The sequence below is a fragment of the Dermacentor silvarum genome, chromosome 4 (assembly GCF_013339745.2).
Source record: "Dermacentor silvarum isolate Dsil-2018 chromosome 4, BIME_Dsil_1.4, whole genome shotgun sequence".
NCBI classification, from domain to species: Eukaryota; Metazoa; Arthropoda; class Arachnida; order Ixodida; family Ixodidae; genus Dermacentor; species Dermacentor silvarum.
The window spans coordinates 138124134-138135665 of NC_051157.2; the positions used below are offsets into that span (position 1 = coordinate 138124134).

Below are 11532 nucleotides of genomic sequence, written 5' to 3' on the forward strand. Positions count from 1 at the left end.
TCATCGAAACACGTGAGACACCCGTCCCTTATTATAGCACACAAAAGTAGGATTGTGCATAATTTACATTGACAAATATAGCAGCTGCTAAGGAGGATGCAATGCGACAAGGTTTGAGACCAGGCTGCATGGTTGGTTTTCTATGTTACTGGGAATGTCATTTTCGACTGGCTGCCATGCTTTTCCTTCATTATCACTTTTAAAGCACACCGATCACAGCGTGCACCTACACTCTAAGCGGCGTCACATTGTACTGTGAATTACAGCGCACACCGGGACAAGGCCAGGAAGCATAATTACAGCGCTTGTCTTCGTCGCTTCCTGTTCTTGTCGCGTTGGGCTCTGCAATTCACAGTATAATGTGACGCCGCTTAGAGTGTAGCCGCATGCTGTGATCGGTGTGCTTTAAAAGTGATTGTAGGAAGACGTGACGGCGGCTGACGAGCCGTGCCGTCGTCCCTACTCAGAAGGCGAAGGCGGCGAGCCGAGCGGCGGCTGCGACGACCAGCGTGGCTGGCTTCTAGAACGACACACTGCGCGTGCCGAACTTGCGCCCCGAGAACCGCGCTGCGTTTCTTTATTTTTCTATTTCTTTACAGCCAGCACCAAGGCGCCGGCTGAGAGTGCCGACCAAAGCGCCCCGGGTTGTTGCGTCGGCGGGCGCTACAGGGCCCCCCGCCCAGACGGAACGTCGATGAAACAAGTTTTCAAAGTGTAAGAAGGGTCCGTGGGCAGTCCAAGTAGTGCGAGTCCGTTGGAGGCTAAGGAGACTAACAAATCCCTCCGGTGGACGAGGCTGCGAGTGGCGCTGCGGACGCGCGGTACACAGCACGCTGGCAAGGAGAGGGTGAATGCAGACGCCTCTGCAGTAGTTGACGCAAGCCGTGTGAAACGAACGGTGACCGGTCAGTGGCGGACACGACAAGCCACAAGCTCGATGGTCCTACCCACGCACAAGCGTGAGCTGTGGTGGATTCAGCTTGATCGTGCGCTGGTCTGGTCTTGCCCGACGCGCTGTCGACGTCGCAAGCTGAAGATCGCTGTGCGCGACACCACCCGTGTCTGGAGAAGAGAGTCCGGAGTGCGCGGGCCGGAGTCTCGGTCTTACCACGGTCAACGGCCTGGAACGGGAGTGGTGCTCGAGACGGCCAGGAAGGCATCGTCGGACGACGTTCGATGATGGCACCGGTGCGGGTTGTGGAAAATGTGGGACAGCTGGAGCAGCAGCTGCCGAGTCATGGTGCTTGGCGAGCTCTAATGCGGGCACGACGCGAAGGACATGATCAGGTGGCGGGTGCGAGACAGCATCACGGCTTGCGTCGCGGGATGGTGGTGTCAGTATATCTGCCCTATCAGCGTCACGCGACCATTGTTCCCAGTCTCCAACGTCCGACTTGTCAGAGTAGTCGCTAGAAGGGCCCAACGGCAAGTTGGCCGAATGAGAGGACGGGGAGCGCAGGGCAGGGAAGGTCGCTGCTGCTGCTGCGTCGCTCTCGCTGGCTGGTAGGTGCCGCGGTGTAGTGACAGCTGACACGGTCGGAGGCAGCGGAGTCGGCACGGGGCAAGGCTCGTGCGCTGACTCGGAGGCTCGCTCAGCCGGCAGCGTGGACAAATCCGGTGAAGGATTGGTAGGAGGCCGAATGGCAGGAGCGACGGCGTTGTCGCCAGACCCGATGGCGTGTGGCACAGGAGCCGGCGTTGGGTCGGACATGTCTCCACTGCCACGTGTCACCGTCGGTGGCGATAAAGGCGATGAGGTGGCCTGAGGACGATGGCATGCGGGCGCAGGAGCAGACGCGTCTGGTGCTGGCGGTGAGGGCACTGGCAGAGATGACACGCGCACCGCGCGGTCTATCTCTGGAAGAGGGTGGTAGGCAGTGCCGTAATAGTTCAGAACGGACTGCCGCAGCTCGTCATAGGGGCGCGGGCCAGGCGATGGAACGCCAAGGTGGAGCTGGAGATTAAGTGGCATGACGTGAAATAGCACCTCGTACTTCAACTCCTGGAGCCGGATGATATTAAGCACCGGAGCAGCCTCGAATTGGGCGAACCAGACACCAACGCAGCGGGACGAGAACGGTGGCAGTGACGGGTCAAACTGTGGCTCCGACCAGGTGGCCATGACAGCGTGTCGCTCGGTGGAATACGCGTTATCCCGGGTCGCCACTGTAGGAAGACGGCGGCTGACGCGCCGTGCCGTTGTCCCTGCTCAGAAGGCGAAGGCGACGAGCCGAGCGGCGGCTGTGACGACCAGCGCGGCTGGCTTCTAGAACGACACTGCACGTGCCGAGCTTGCGCCCCTAGCGCCGCGCTGCGTTTCTTTATTTTTCTCTTTCATTACAGCCGGCACCAAGGCGCCGGCTGAGAGTGCCGACCAAAGCGCCCCGCGTTGTTGCGTCGGCGGGCGCTACATGATAATAAAGGAAAAGCGTGACACTCAGTAGAAAATGACAACAATAATTGGTTTATACTCTCTGCAGCGGCCTCTCGTACGTGGTGATTTGAGCCATGTGTCACGGCAGAGCTAGTTTCTTCGTGGCTAGGTCCGCGAGTGAAATAGAGGGAAAGCATATCTTAATGTCGTTATGGCGGACTAGTTATTAGGCGACAGCAGTACGTGACGTCGTAGAAAAGCATGTGTGAAATGGAAATTCTGGTCGCGGAAAACATTGTTAACGGTATAAAATTTCTGCTGCAAAAAAGTTTTCAAATCACAGCACAGTTTTCAACGAGAGAGAGAGAGACCGCATTGAAGAAAATGTATGCACAAAAATTAGGAATAGTAAACCTGGCTTTATCGCGACAAGACAACAGCCCATATGGCCATACTTTTCACAACAGGATTGTGAGTGTTCTCAGCCAGTAGTAAAGCTGTTGTGTTATCATAAAGGCTAGATGATGATGGAAAATTTCTGTGGCAACACTTCATCCTGCTATACAGCCTGAACAGTAGACTGCTTTTGAACCTTCTGAATGTGTATAGACTCCATACTGTTTAGGTGCGCATTATTGCCAAGTTACGCCGAGAAATATTCACATATACACAAACACTTTGAGTGCTAAAGTAACTGATATACGTATGACTTTCAAAAGTGCTATCTAGGATCTAATCCTGACGGCTCATTTGCTGTAAGGAACGTTGTTGTTCTAGTAGGCAACATATCTAAACGTAAAAATGTTAGCATGCCGGCCAAACAGAGCTAGAACAAAACTGCGGCGCAATGTTGACTAAACGAAACTACGGAGGGCCTTTGTGGGAAACACTCACCGTTATGTGGGCACTCAAATCCAGCAGCAAATTTCCGATACCAAGAACGGCGGCCAAGGTGCAAATGAAACCCAGCACCACGGTTGTGGCTGCCAGTCCCACGAGGTATTGACGGCGCCCTTCCAGTTCCCAGTCCTGCCTCTCCACGATGCCGAGCACCTCGAGTCGTTCTCGAAGGCAGTACCCAAGCACGGCTACCAACAAACCGCTTCCCTGCGTTCGCAATCAAGAACACACGCTTTGAAAAATATCATCATTATTAGCCCAGGTCTGCCACATGACATCAAGTCTCTACAAGAGATCACCACCCTCTGCTGCCTCGAGTCCGCCTAATTTAATGACTCCATGTAAATGCTCTACTAGCCTGCCATGCATCAAAGTTGGGCGCGGAACCTTGTGTTTTGATGTAGCGCTTGTAGACAAAGAGGGCGTTGTGGCTCATAATGTAGAAAAGCAGTGTACAAAATTTGTGAGCGCGCAAGCAAACAGTAATGGCCGACAAACATATGGATTAATTCTCCCATTCAAGATGCACCGCGTTGAAAAATATGCAGGAGGAAACTTTCAAAAGCATGCCACAAATGACAGGCCCTTTCTTCGAACATAGGGCACGTCAATTCAATTTCTCATAATTGTGTTCATACAGAACCGTGCCAGTGTAGCATTCAATGAGCTAGGCAAGCTTAAAAAAAAGCTGTATCAAAACCGACGGTAGCTACGCCGCGTATCATCGCCGTGACATGCCGCAGCTGGAAGTGCCCACGTAGGCGATGGTGACATGCCTGTATCAGTCATGCTCTCTAAGTTTCGGAGTGTCATACACAACGTGACGCGCCACTGGTTATCAGATAAGCAAAAGGAAAAAAAAATATCTGCGGAGGTACCCGAGGAGAAAGCACTACATCTGCGCGTAACGGTAAACGGTCTTTGCTATCGGTATGCAAGGAAGTACACCACGGGGCTAAAAGTAGAGAACCTGGGCTCGTATTCACAAAAATCAGTAACCCCTTTACTGTCGAGGAAATGGGGGTGAGCGAAGCTTGCTTGTCTTGTGTTTCTTTGGTATTCCTCCGGAACAAATTGCACTGAAGAGTACCACGTTGTGCTCGAACCACAACCGGTCACACGCACTGGAGCTGGATCCGAAGTTCCGGTTGAGAAACTCGCGTTGGAACGTCGCCGTCGCACCGGGGAAGTTGGCGCTAGCGTTGCCGAGGCGTGCACCACCATTGTCGGGTTCCTGGAGGGCAAGACGACGCTGACGTTTGGCCTCAACGTCGCGCTCCCGCTACTCCGGGTCCGCGGCTCTTCGCTGACGTTTCGCCTTGGCTTCGGAAGCGCTCACGCTAGAATTAACCCGTAGATAACGAGCCCTTTCCAGAGCGCGTTCGCGGCGCCGTTGCTCAAACGCAGCCTGCTCCTCGGCGGAACGCACGACACGTGGCCTTCCCATCAGGACGCCGAAACTGATCTGAGGCGAGGGAAGCCTGGCGGAGCGCGCGCCAACCCCCATTCATTCCCTTCCACTCCCTGCAAAACACCAAACGACCCTGACTGGTCGCGCGTCACGTGATCCGGCGCCCAGCGCAGGTTTCCCCGCACCTGCTCTTTCTTTATTATCCCTGGCTCATACACGCATATGGAAGACGGGTATGCGCCACACGTGAGTTTTTGCGTGACTACAACGCCACTGTAACTTGTGAGCAAATACAAGCTTCGCTTGAAAATGTTCTTACTGTAGAACTATTTGTAGGAGCAGATGACAGTCAATCGTGAAGTTGAACGTATTGCCAGCGAATGCCGTCTATCAATGGCAAACAGCACTTAGGAAAGCAACTGTTGTGTTATGTCCCTAGTAGACTTGAATTGCGAAGGATACAAAAGCAGAACGATAGGACGGACACGGAGAAGTGCTTGTCAATGTCCCGCTTAGAAATGTCAGTAGCACCCTTGTTGCGTGCTAGTATTCGCAACGCCGCTATAACCCCCTATGATCTCCTGCACTGAAAGAGAGATAAGAAAGCGAAGTACGATTGGTGTTTAGTTTCAAGCTCTATAATCCAGATCAGCCGCAGAAAATTTGCGATATTGTTTCTGTAATCATGTGCCTCTGCCTGTTGGTCTCGCAGATACGTCATCGCTGGCGCCATCGTTGGGTACTAGCAGGTGGCAAGAAACGTAACAGCATGACAGCCCGAAAGGCGTGTCTTGCGTCGAACGTTAAAGCGATAACAGTGGTAAACCGGTGAAAAACAGCCGCCGTCAAAAATCAAAACAGTGTGCGCGTGATAATACGATGCACTGACGTCATCGTAGCCGCCATGTTAAGGTTAGCGCTGCCTCCGTGACGTCACATGAAAACTATCTATACCTTATAGTATGAAGCTCACGGCGAGGAAACGCCACTACAATGGCACGTGCTTTACACTGAATGGCACATTCGGTGTAGTGACGCTTCAGACTTCGTCTCGTTTCACTTGATATTGGGAACCTTGTATTTTGATGTAGCGTGAAAAGACGACCTTCACAACGATCGGCGTCAGCCGAATGGAGTCCGGAGGTACTTGAAATTAAAAAGCGGAGTAGTGCGGTGGCGTAATGTCTTGAGCACGCCGCTGGTTGCAAACCATCGTCTTTATCAAAAACTTTAGTTCTGTGTTGCTGTGCAGTTGCTGTGCAGCTTCAAAAGCCCGAATCGACCGATCTTTATCATGGTGGCAGAGAGGATCAGCTAACTTTAACGGGAAAAGGTTTGGAGCAGTTTTGAAGATCTAGAAAGAGTAAATATCTGAAGATGTCATTTTTATATGACATGTAATTGCTAAAAAAAACCCCCTCCTTTTTACTTTCCTTTATTTCTTCGAAGCTACACGATTCCAGTGGTGCGATCTTCGCAGCAATGCTATTTTAGCAATCCTTACATGCGTGGGCCTCTTGTCGCGTCAGGCTCTAGCGTGTTCCCAGCGTCAATCTCTGCAGACGATACGTGTGCAGGGGCTACCATCACATTTAGAACAGCCACACTGCGTATGGGCACTCACTATGCTTCTGCTATAGGCGGCTAAGAGCGTACTCGCTATCGAGCCACGTAGCGTCTCATAAATACCAAGTCTGCGCGTTCTGTAAGCGCGTGTGTATCGCGCATTGCGTTTACGTGTGGTTAAGCAAGTTCCCTGGGCACGCATTTCGACGCAATCGTTGCTTAAACTGCAAAGTTGTAGGCGACCAGTACAGCTTCTGGTAAAGCCTGCTCAGCATCGCAAAGAAAAGGCAGTTCAGTACGTTGTAAATGTCTGAAGGCCAGCGATGTCGTGGACCGGAGTGGGCCGAATTGTTATAGGCCTTGACTTTGTATTGATAGCTTTCACGTGACGTCACGCACCCACCTTATCACCGTGTCGGGGCACCAACATGGCGACTGCGAGCACTTCAGTCCAATCCATCTTATTGAAAGTTTTCACGTGACGTTACGGACCCAGCTTATCATCGTGTCGGTGCATCAACATGGCGGCTACAATGACGTCAGTGCGAGCCATCTATATTCCGGCCATCGCCTGCGACGGCACAGGGCGTCGATGCTGCTGTTGGCGAAGACCGGTGGTCGTAGCATCAACGTTTAGGAGCTGGCACTTCCCGGCAACGAAATCGATCGCCTGCGCAATTTCGCGACAGATTGCGCGCACGGAAACAGCTTGAAGCACACTTACCAGGGACGCGGTGTACGCGGACAGCTTGAGACAACGTCCCCTCTTCTTTAGATATTGGTGGAACGTTTTTTTGAGGGACGTCATGACTCTTGGCGAGAAAATCGGACCTACTTCGGGACCGCGCAAAGAAGGACCGCCGCCTCTCGTATACCAAGGCTCACTGGGACTTATTTGCTATGATAGGTTGCTGCTCTACGGCCGTCTTTCCTATCAAGCTAGCTTCGTTTTAATCTCTCTTCGTCCCAGCGGCCACGTAGATAAGCTGGCGACTGCGAATTGAGCTATATCGATTTCGCTATTCGATGTTATCGAAGCGCGCAAAAGGCGAGAAAGAATGAACCAAATGGGGCGAACACGCATGACGCTGCAATACTTTTTATTCTGCCGCAGTAAGCGTAGTCATGGTGTGCTTCAGGAATAAAAGCGCAGTTGGAATGTATTCTTACCTGGAAGTTCGCAGTTTACAGACGACGAGTACAACGTATCGGTTGGAGCAGCGTACCTTTCTTTTACCTTGCTTCTGTTCAACATTAGTTTGTGCCTTACGCGAAGCCTGTTCGTGCATCCTTGGTTTAACAATGTCATCTAAGGCATTCATAAATGTGCAGCGAAGGTATGCAGCATAACAATACACCAGCAAAAATAACGTGCCCGGTCGCCCCCCCCCCCCCCCCCCTTTCCGTTACGCTGGATACGTCCTTGCCCAGGTGACCAAATTAAGCTGAGGAGCAGGCTGCGTTTGAGCAAGGGTGCCACGAACGCGCTCTGGAAAGGGCTCGTTATCTACGTGTTAATTCTAGCGTGAGCGCTTCCGAAGCCCAGGCGAAACGTCAGCGAATAGCCGCGGGCCCCGAGTTGAGGGAGCGTGATGTTGAGGCCAAACGTCACCGTCGTCTTGCCCTCCAGGAACCCGACAACGGTGGTGCACGCCTCGGCAACGCTAGCGCCAACTTCCACGGTGCGACGGCCAAGTTGCCACGCGAGTTTCTCAACCGGAACTTCGGAGCCAGTAGCAGTGCGTGGGATCGGTTGTAGTTCTAGCACAACGTGGTACTCGTCAGTACAATTCGTTCGGAGGAAAACCAAAGAAACACACGACAAGCTTCGCTTACGCCCATTTCTTCGACAGGGGAAGTGCTACAATTTTTTGTCGGGAATATTTGATCTATGAAATTTATTTTCAACAAACGAGCTCTCAGGACCGTCTTGTGAAAGATCCAGGGCTCGAAGACCCACAAGCAAATATTTCGTTCGACGATGACGACGACGTTCGTCGTCGTCATCGTCGTTCACTTCTCTTCTTTTGTCGTAATGGGGAGGCCGTGTTTACAGGGGTATGAGCGATTCATTGTCTTACGTGATGGACAGATTTAATTTTGAAGCAATTTAATTTTGAAGAATCGCAAGCGGCAATGGCGGGCGAATGCTGCTAACCACGCTGCCGAGCAAACTCGAGCTATCGAACGCAAGCGACAACAGCGACGAGCAGGGAGTCGTACAAACCTAATGAAAGGAAAAGTTGCACGAAAGGGAAGGAAAAGTAGGAGGAAAGGGAAGGAAGGAAAAGTTATAGAAAGGAAAGGAAAGTAGTAGGTCAGGTACACACTCGACAAGCTTCGCTTATACCCATTTTCTCGGTAGGGGAAGGGCTGGTGAATATTTTGCTTCACAGCAATGGCAGTAATGGTAACTTAGAGCGATTGTAGTATAGAGGAGCAATGGTAATTTTGGCAGCACGCCACTGCTGGTCGTATTGCGGTTTCTTTTCCCTTTGCCGCTCTTCGTATTCACGCTACTCCTTAAGAGTCCTAACAATGCGTTGCCTACGCATATCGGTGCTGCAACAACAATGAAATCAGTTGCTAGGCTGGTTCTTTTATATATGAAAGGCTAGTGACGTCACTGCCCACGTCGCAAGCTGCCGTCACCGCGGCAGTTTGCGCAATAGTAATCGTTACCGGGCAAGGTATGCGGGGAGGGCTATACGTGCTTCGCATTGTTATCAGCAGCGTCTTATCATCAATGACGTGATGCTTGTTTTGTGGTTGCTCTTTATTGAAACGAATGCTATGCTATATGTTGCATGCGTGATACCGAAAAATTTATGAACTGCTTTTTTCTATCGCTGACTGTATTTTTTTTAAATGAGGACGCACCGGAAAAAATCTCCGACCAACTAAAGGCTAACAGCTTCGCTGTACCAAAAGAAAAAAAACTATGAAAAAAAAAGCGACAGAGGTAACATGGGCTCATTAGAGGTAGGTCGCTGTTCGAGGACTCGCTAACCGGTGCATCCTTGGATATCGTGCTTCGAAACGGTTGGTGCTGTACACATCCGGCGTCTTGGACAGCGAACAAGCTGAACAACTCTTCAGAATTCGGGTCGTAGCTTAGCGCATGAATCTTTCCGATGACCACTGCAGTTCTCGCAATGTTTTATTGCGATATCAATTATATGGACACTCCAAAGCAGATTTCTGCCGTCGGCGTCGCCGTCGTCGTCACCGTCGCCGTCGCAGTGAGGTTGCGTATGACGTCAATTGAGATGAAATCGTCGCCGCGTGGTGGTAAGTGGTTCTTGAGGGAAAGGGAAAGGTTGGCGCTATCTTCTGCAGCCCTTGAGGGAATAACCGCCGAACGCTGTATGTGCGAGTGAAAGGGCGCGAGGGACGCGCGCTTTCACGGGGAGTGAACCCACGGCGGAGAACAAACGCGCGTTCTGCGCTGAAGTATGCGTCTCTTTCCTCCTTTACAATCACCATATATGTAGAGCAAACGCGCCTTTTTCCGACGCGCGAAAGGCCGTGGGGTGGGGGGGGGGAGGGAAGGGAGGCGACGTTTAGCTGTGGCGCCAAGTGCCTGTTTATATCAGAGGCTCCGGCAACAGTCACCAACGCCGCACCTATGACGGCGTCGACAACAGTTCTGTGTGTTGCCGGTGCTGCTGCATGTCCAAGTTTATACAGCTGATAAAGCTACTATCATTACTCCGTATAGCTCTCTACAAATTTGCTATCGCAATTGATGCTTCGCCTTTCAGGTGGTGGTGGTGGTGGAATAACTTTATTGTAAGGTCCTGCGGGCTACGGGGCGCAAGGCCCCATAGAGCGGGCTACTCTCACGTTGGGACCGGGAGTTTTAGCTCCCGGCTGCATCGTGGGCTCGCTGGACGGCCCAGAGCTGTTCCGCCAGGTCCGTGCTGCGTAGTGCTTCTTGTAGCCTGGCGGAGTCTTGATTCTTGTTTACGTGGGTCCGACCAGACGGCCAGAGCAAGTGATGTACAGTCAACCACAAAAGTTTGCGGACCACGCGAGCGCGTGCCAGACTGCCTATCCGCGCCACCTAGCGGTACGCCACCTAGCGGCGACAGGGGCGCTCTCCCGGATATGAGCCCTCTTGGTACTCGCCTGCCTGTTAATTTTTTATTCCCGTGCATGACATTGTTAGTTCGTTGTGTTGACGCAGAGCGCTGTCTGCGATAAGACCGCCACATATCTGGCTTGATAGCAGTATCGGAGCAATCACTGCAACCTTTGTCGACTGGTGTGCCAGTGGGTAGATAAGTTTCACGAAGCGCTGCGACGATTTTTTACGCGACGTTTACTGGCGCACTTTGGTTGGCAGCATCTTGGTCCAATGAGTGTTGCTGCTTCTGCGTCTTGAGAGAAAGGGTAGGGAGGTGTTTCACTGTCATCAAAAATAAAGAAAAAGCGGATGCATAGAAAATTTTCTTTCACACATAGGCGCATCTTCGCATTAGTCGCTGAAAACGTAGTAGACTTGCTTCAGGCCACGTGGTGATTGCCTATTTGGAAAGATGCCGCTGCGTGTTCCACTTGACGAAAGAAGGCACATTGTGCGTTTATTTATAGAGGGAATACCTCAGCGCGAAATCTGCCGCCGAACCAACAGGAGCCGGACTGCCGTGAATAGGATTATTCAAGCTTTCCGCGACGATGACAGATTCACAGATATGGAGCACAGTGGGCGTCCAAGGGCCACGACTGAGGAAGAGGACCGCCTGATTACGGCCGCCATCGTGGCTGATCCTTTTCAAAGTGCAGAGGATATCCGAGAAGCGCTCTCGCTCACGGTATCGTCTGAGACTGTAAGAAGAAGGCTGAGTGAGCTTGGCCTGCAGTCTTTCGTAGCAGCACAGAAGCTCTGCCTCTCAGACAGCCAGCTACAAGAACGACTCATGTTCGCTACAGCAATGAAAGATTGGACAACAGAGAAATGGGGCGATGTCATCTTTAGCGACGAGTCAACTTTTTCCACGCGCTGGGACAAACGGAAGCGGGTTTGGCGTCCACTAAACTGCAGGTGTGTTTACAGTGTATTGGCAGTTAATTCACGAAGCTAATTCTGCATCACAACATGTTTCACGTAAAATGAGCTTTTGGACATTACGAGATTTTTCTCTAGTGGTATTATGTTGAAAACATTAACGACTGTTTCATAGTACTACTTACTCTGAAGCTAAATTAAAAGCTGCCAGTGGGTCTTTCAGTACTATCTAATGATGTTTGCACGTTTTCTATTGCAACTCTATAACAG

General features: G+C 51.6%; 1 protein-coding gene across 4 annotated transcripts in view; it reads right to left on the minus strand.

The window, feature by feature from the left end:
* The window catches only part of LOC119450658 (uncharacterized), a 67395-nt gene extending 60198 nt beyond the window's left edge, over window positions 1–7197 (minus strand). For all 4 annotated transcript variants that reach the window (XR_007466502.1, XM_049666117.1, XM_049666120.1 and 1 more), the window contains exons 1-2: window positions 6976–7197; window positions 3269–3481 (exon numbers count right to left, since the gene is read on the minus strand). Coding sequence is in view for 3 of the 4 variants with exons in the window: in XM_049666117.1 (XP_049522074.1) it covers window positions 3269–3481; window positions 6976–7059 (297 nt within the window). In the remaining variant the exon portion in view is untranslated. The remainder of the gene's footprint in view (window positions 1–3268; window positions 3482–6975) is intronic.
* Window positions 7198–11532: the final 4335 nt, after the last annotated feature.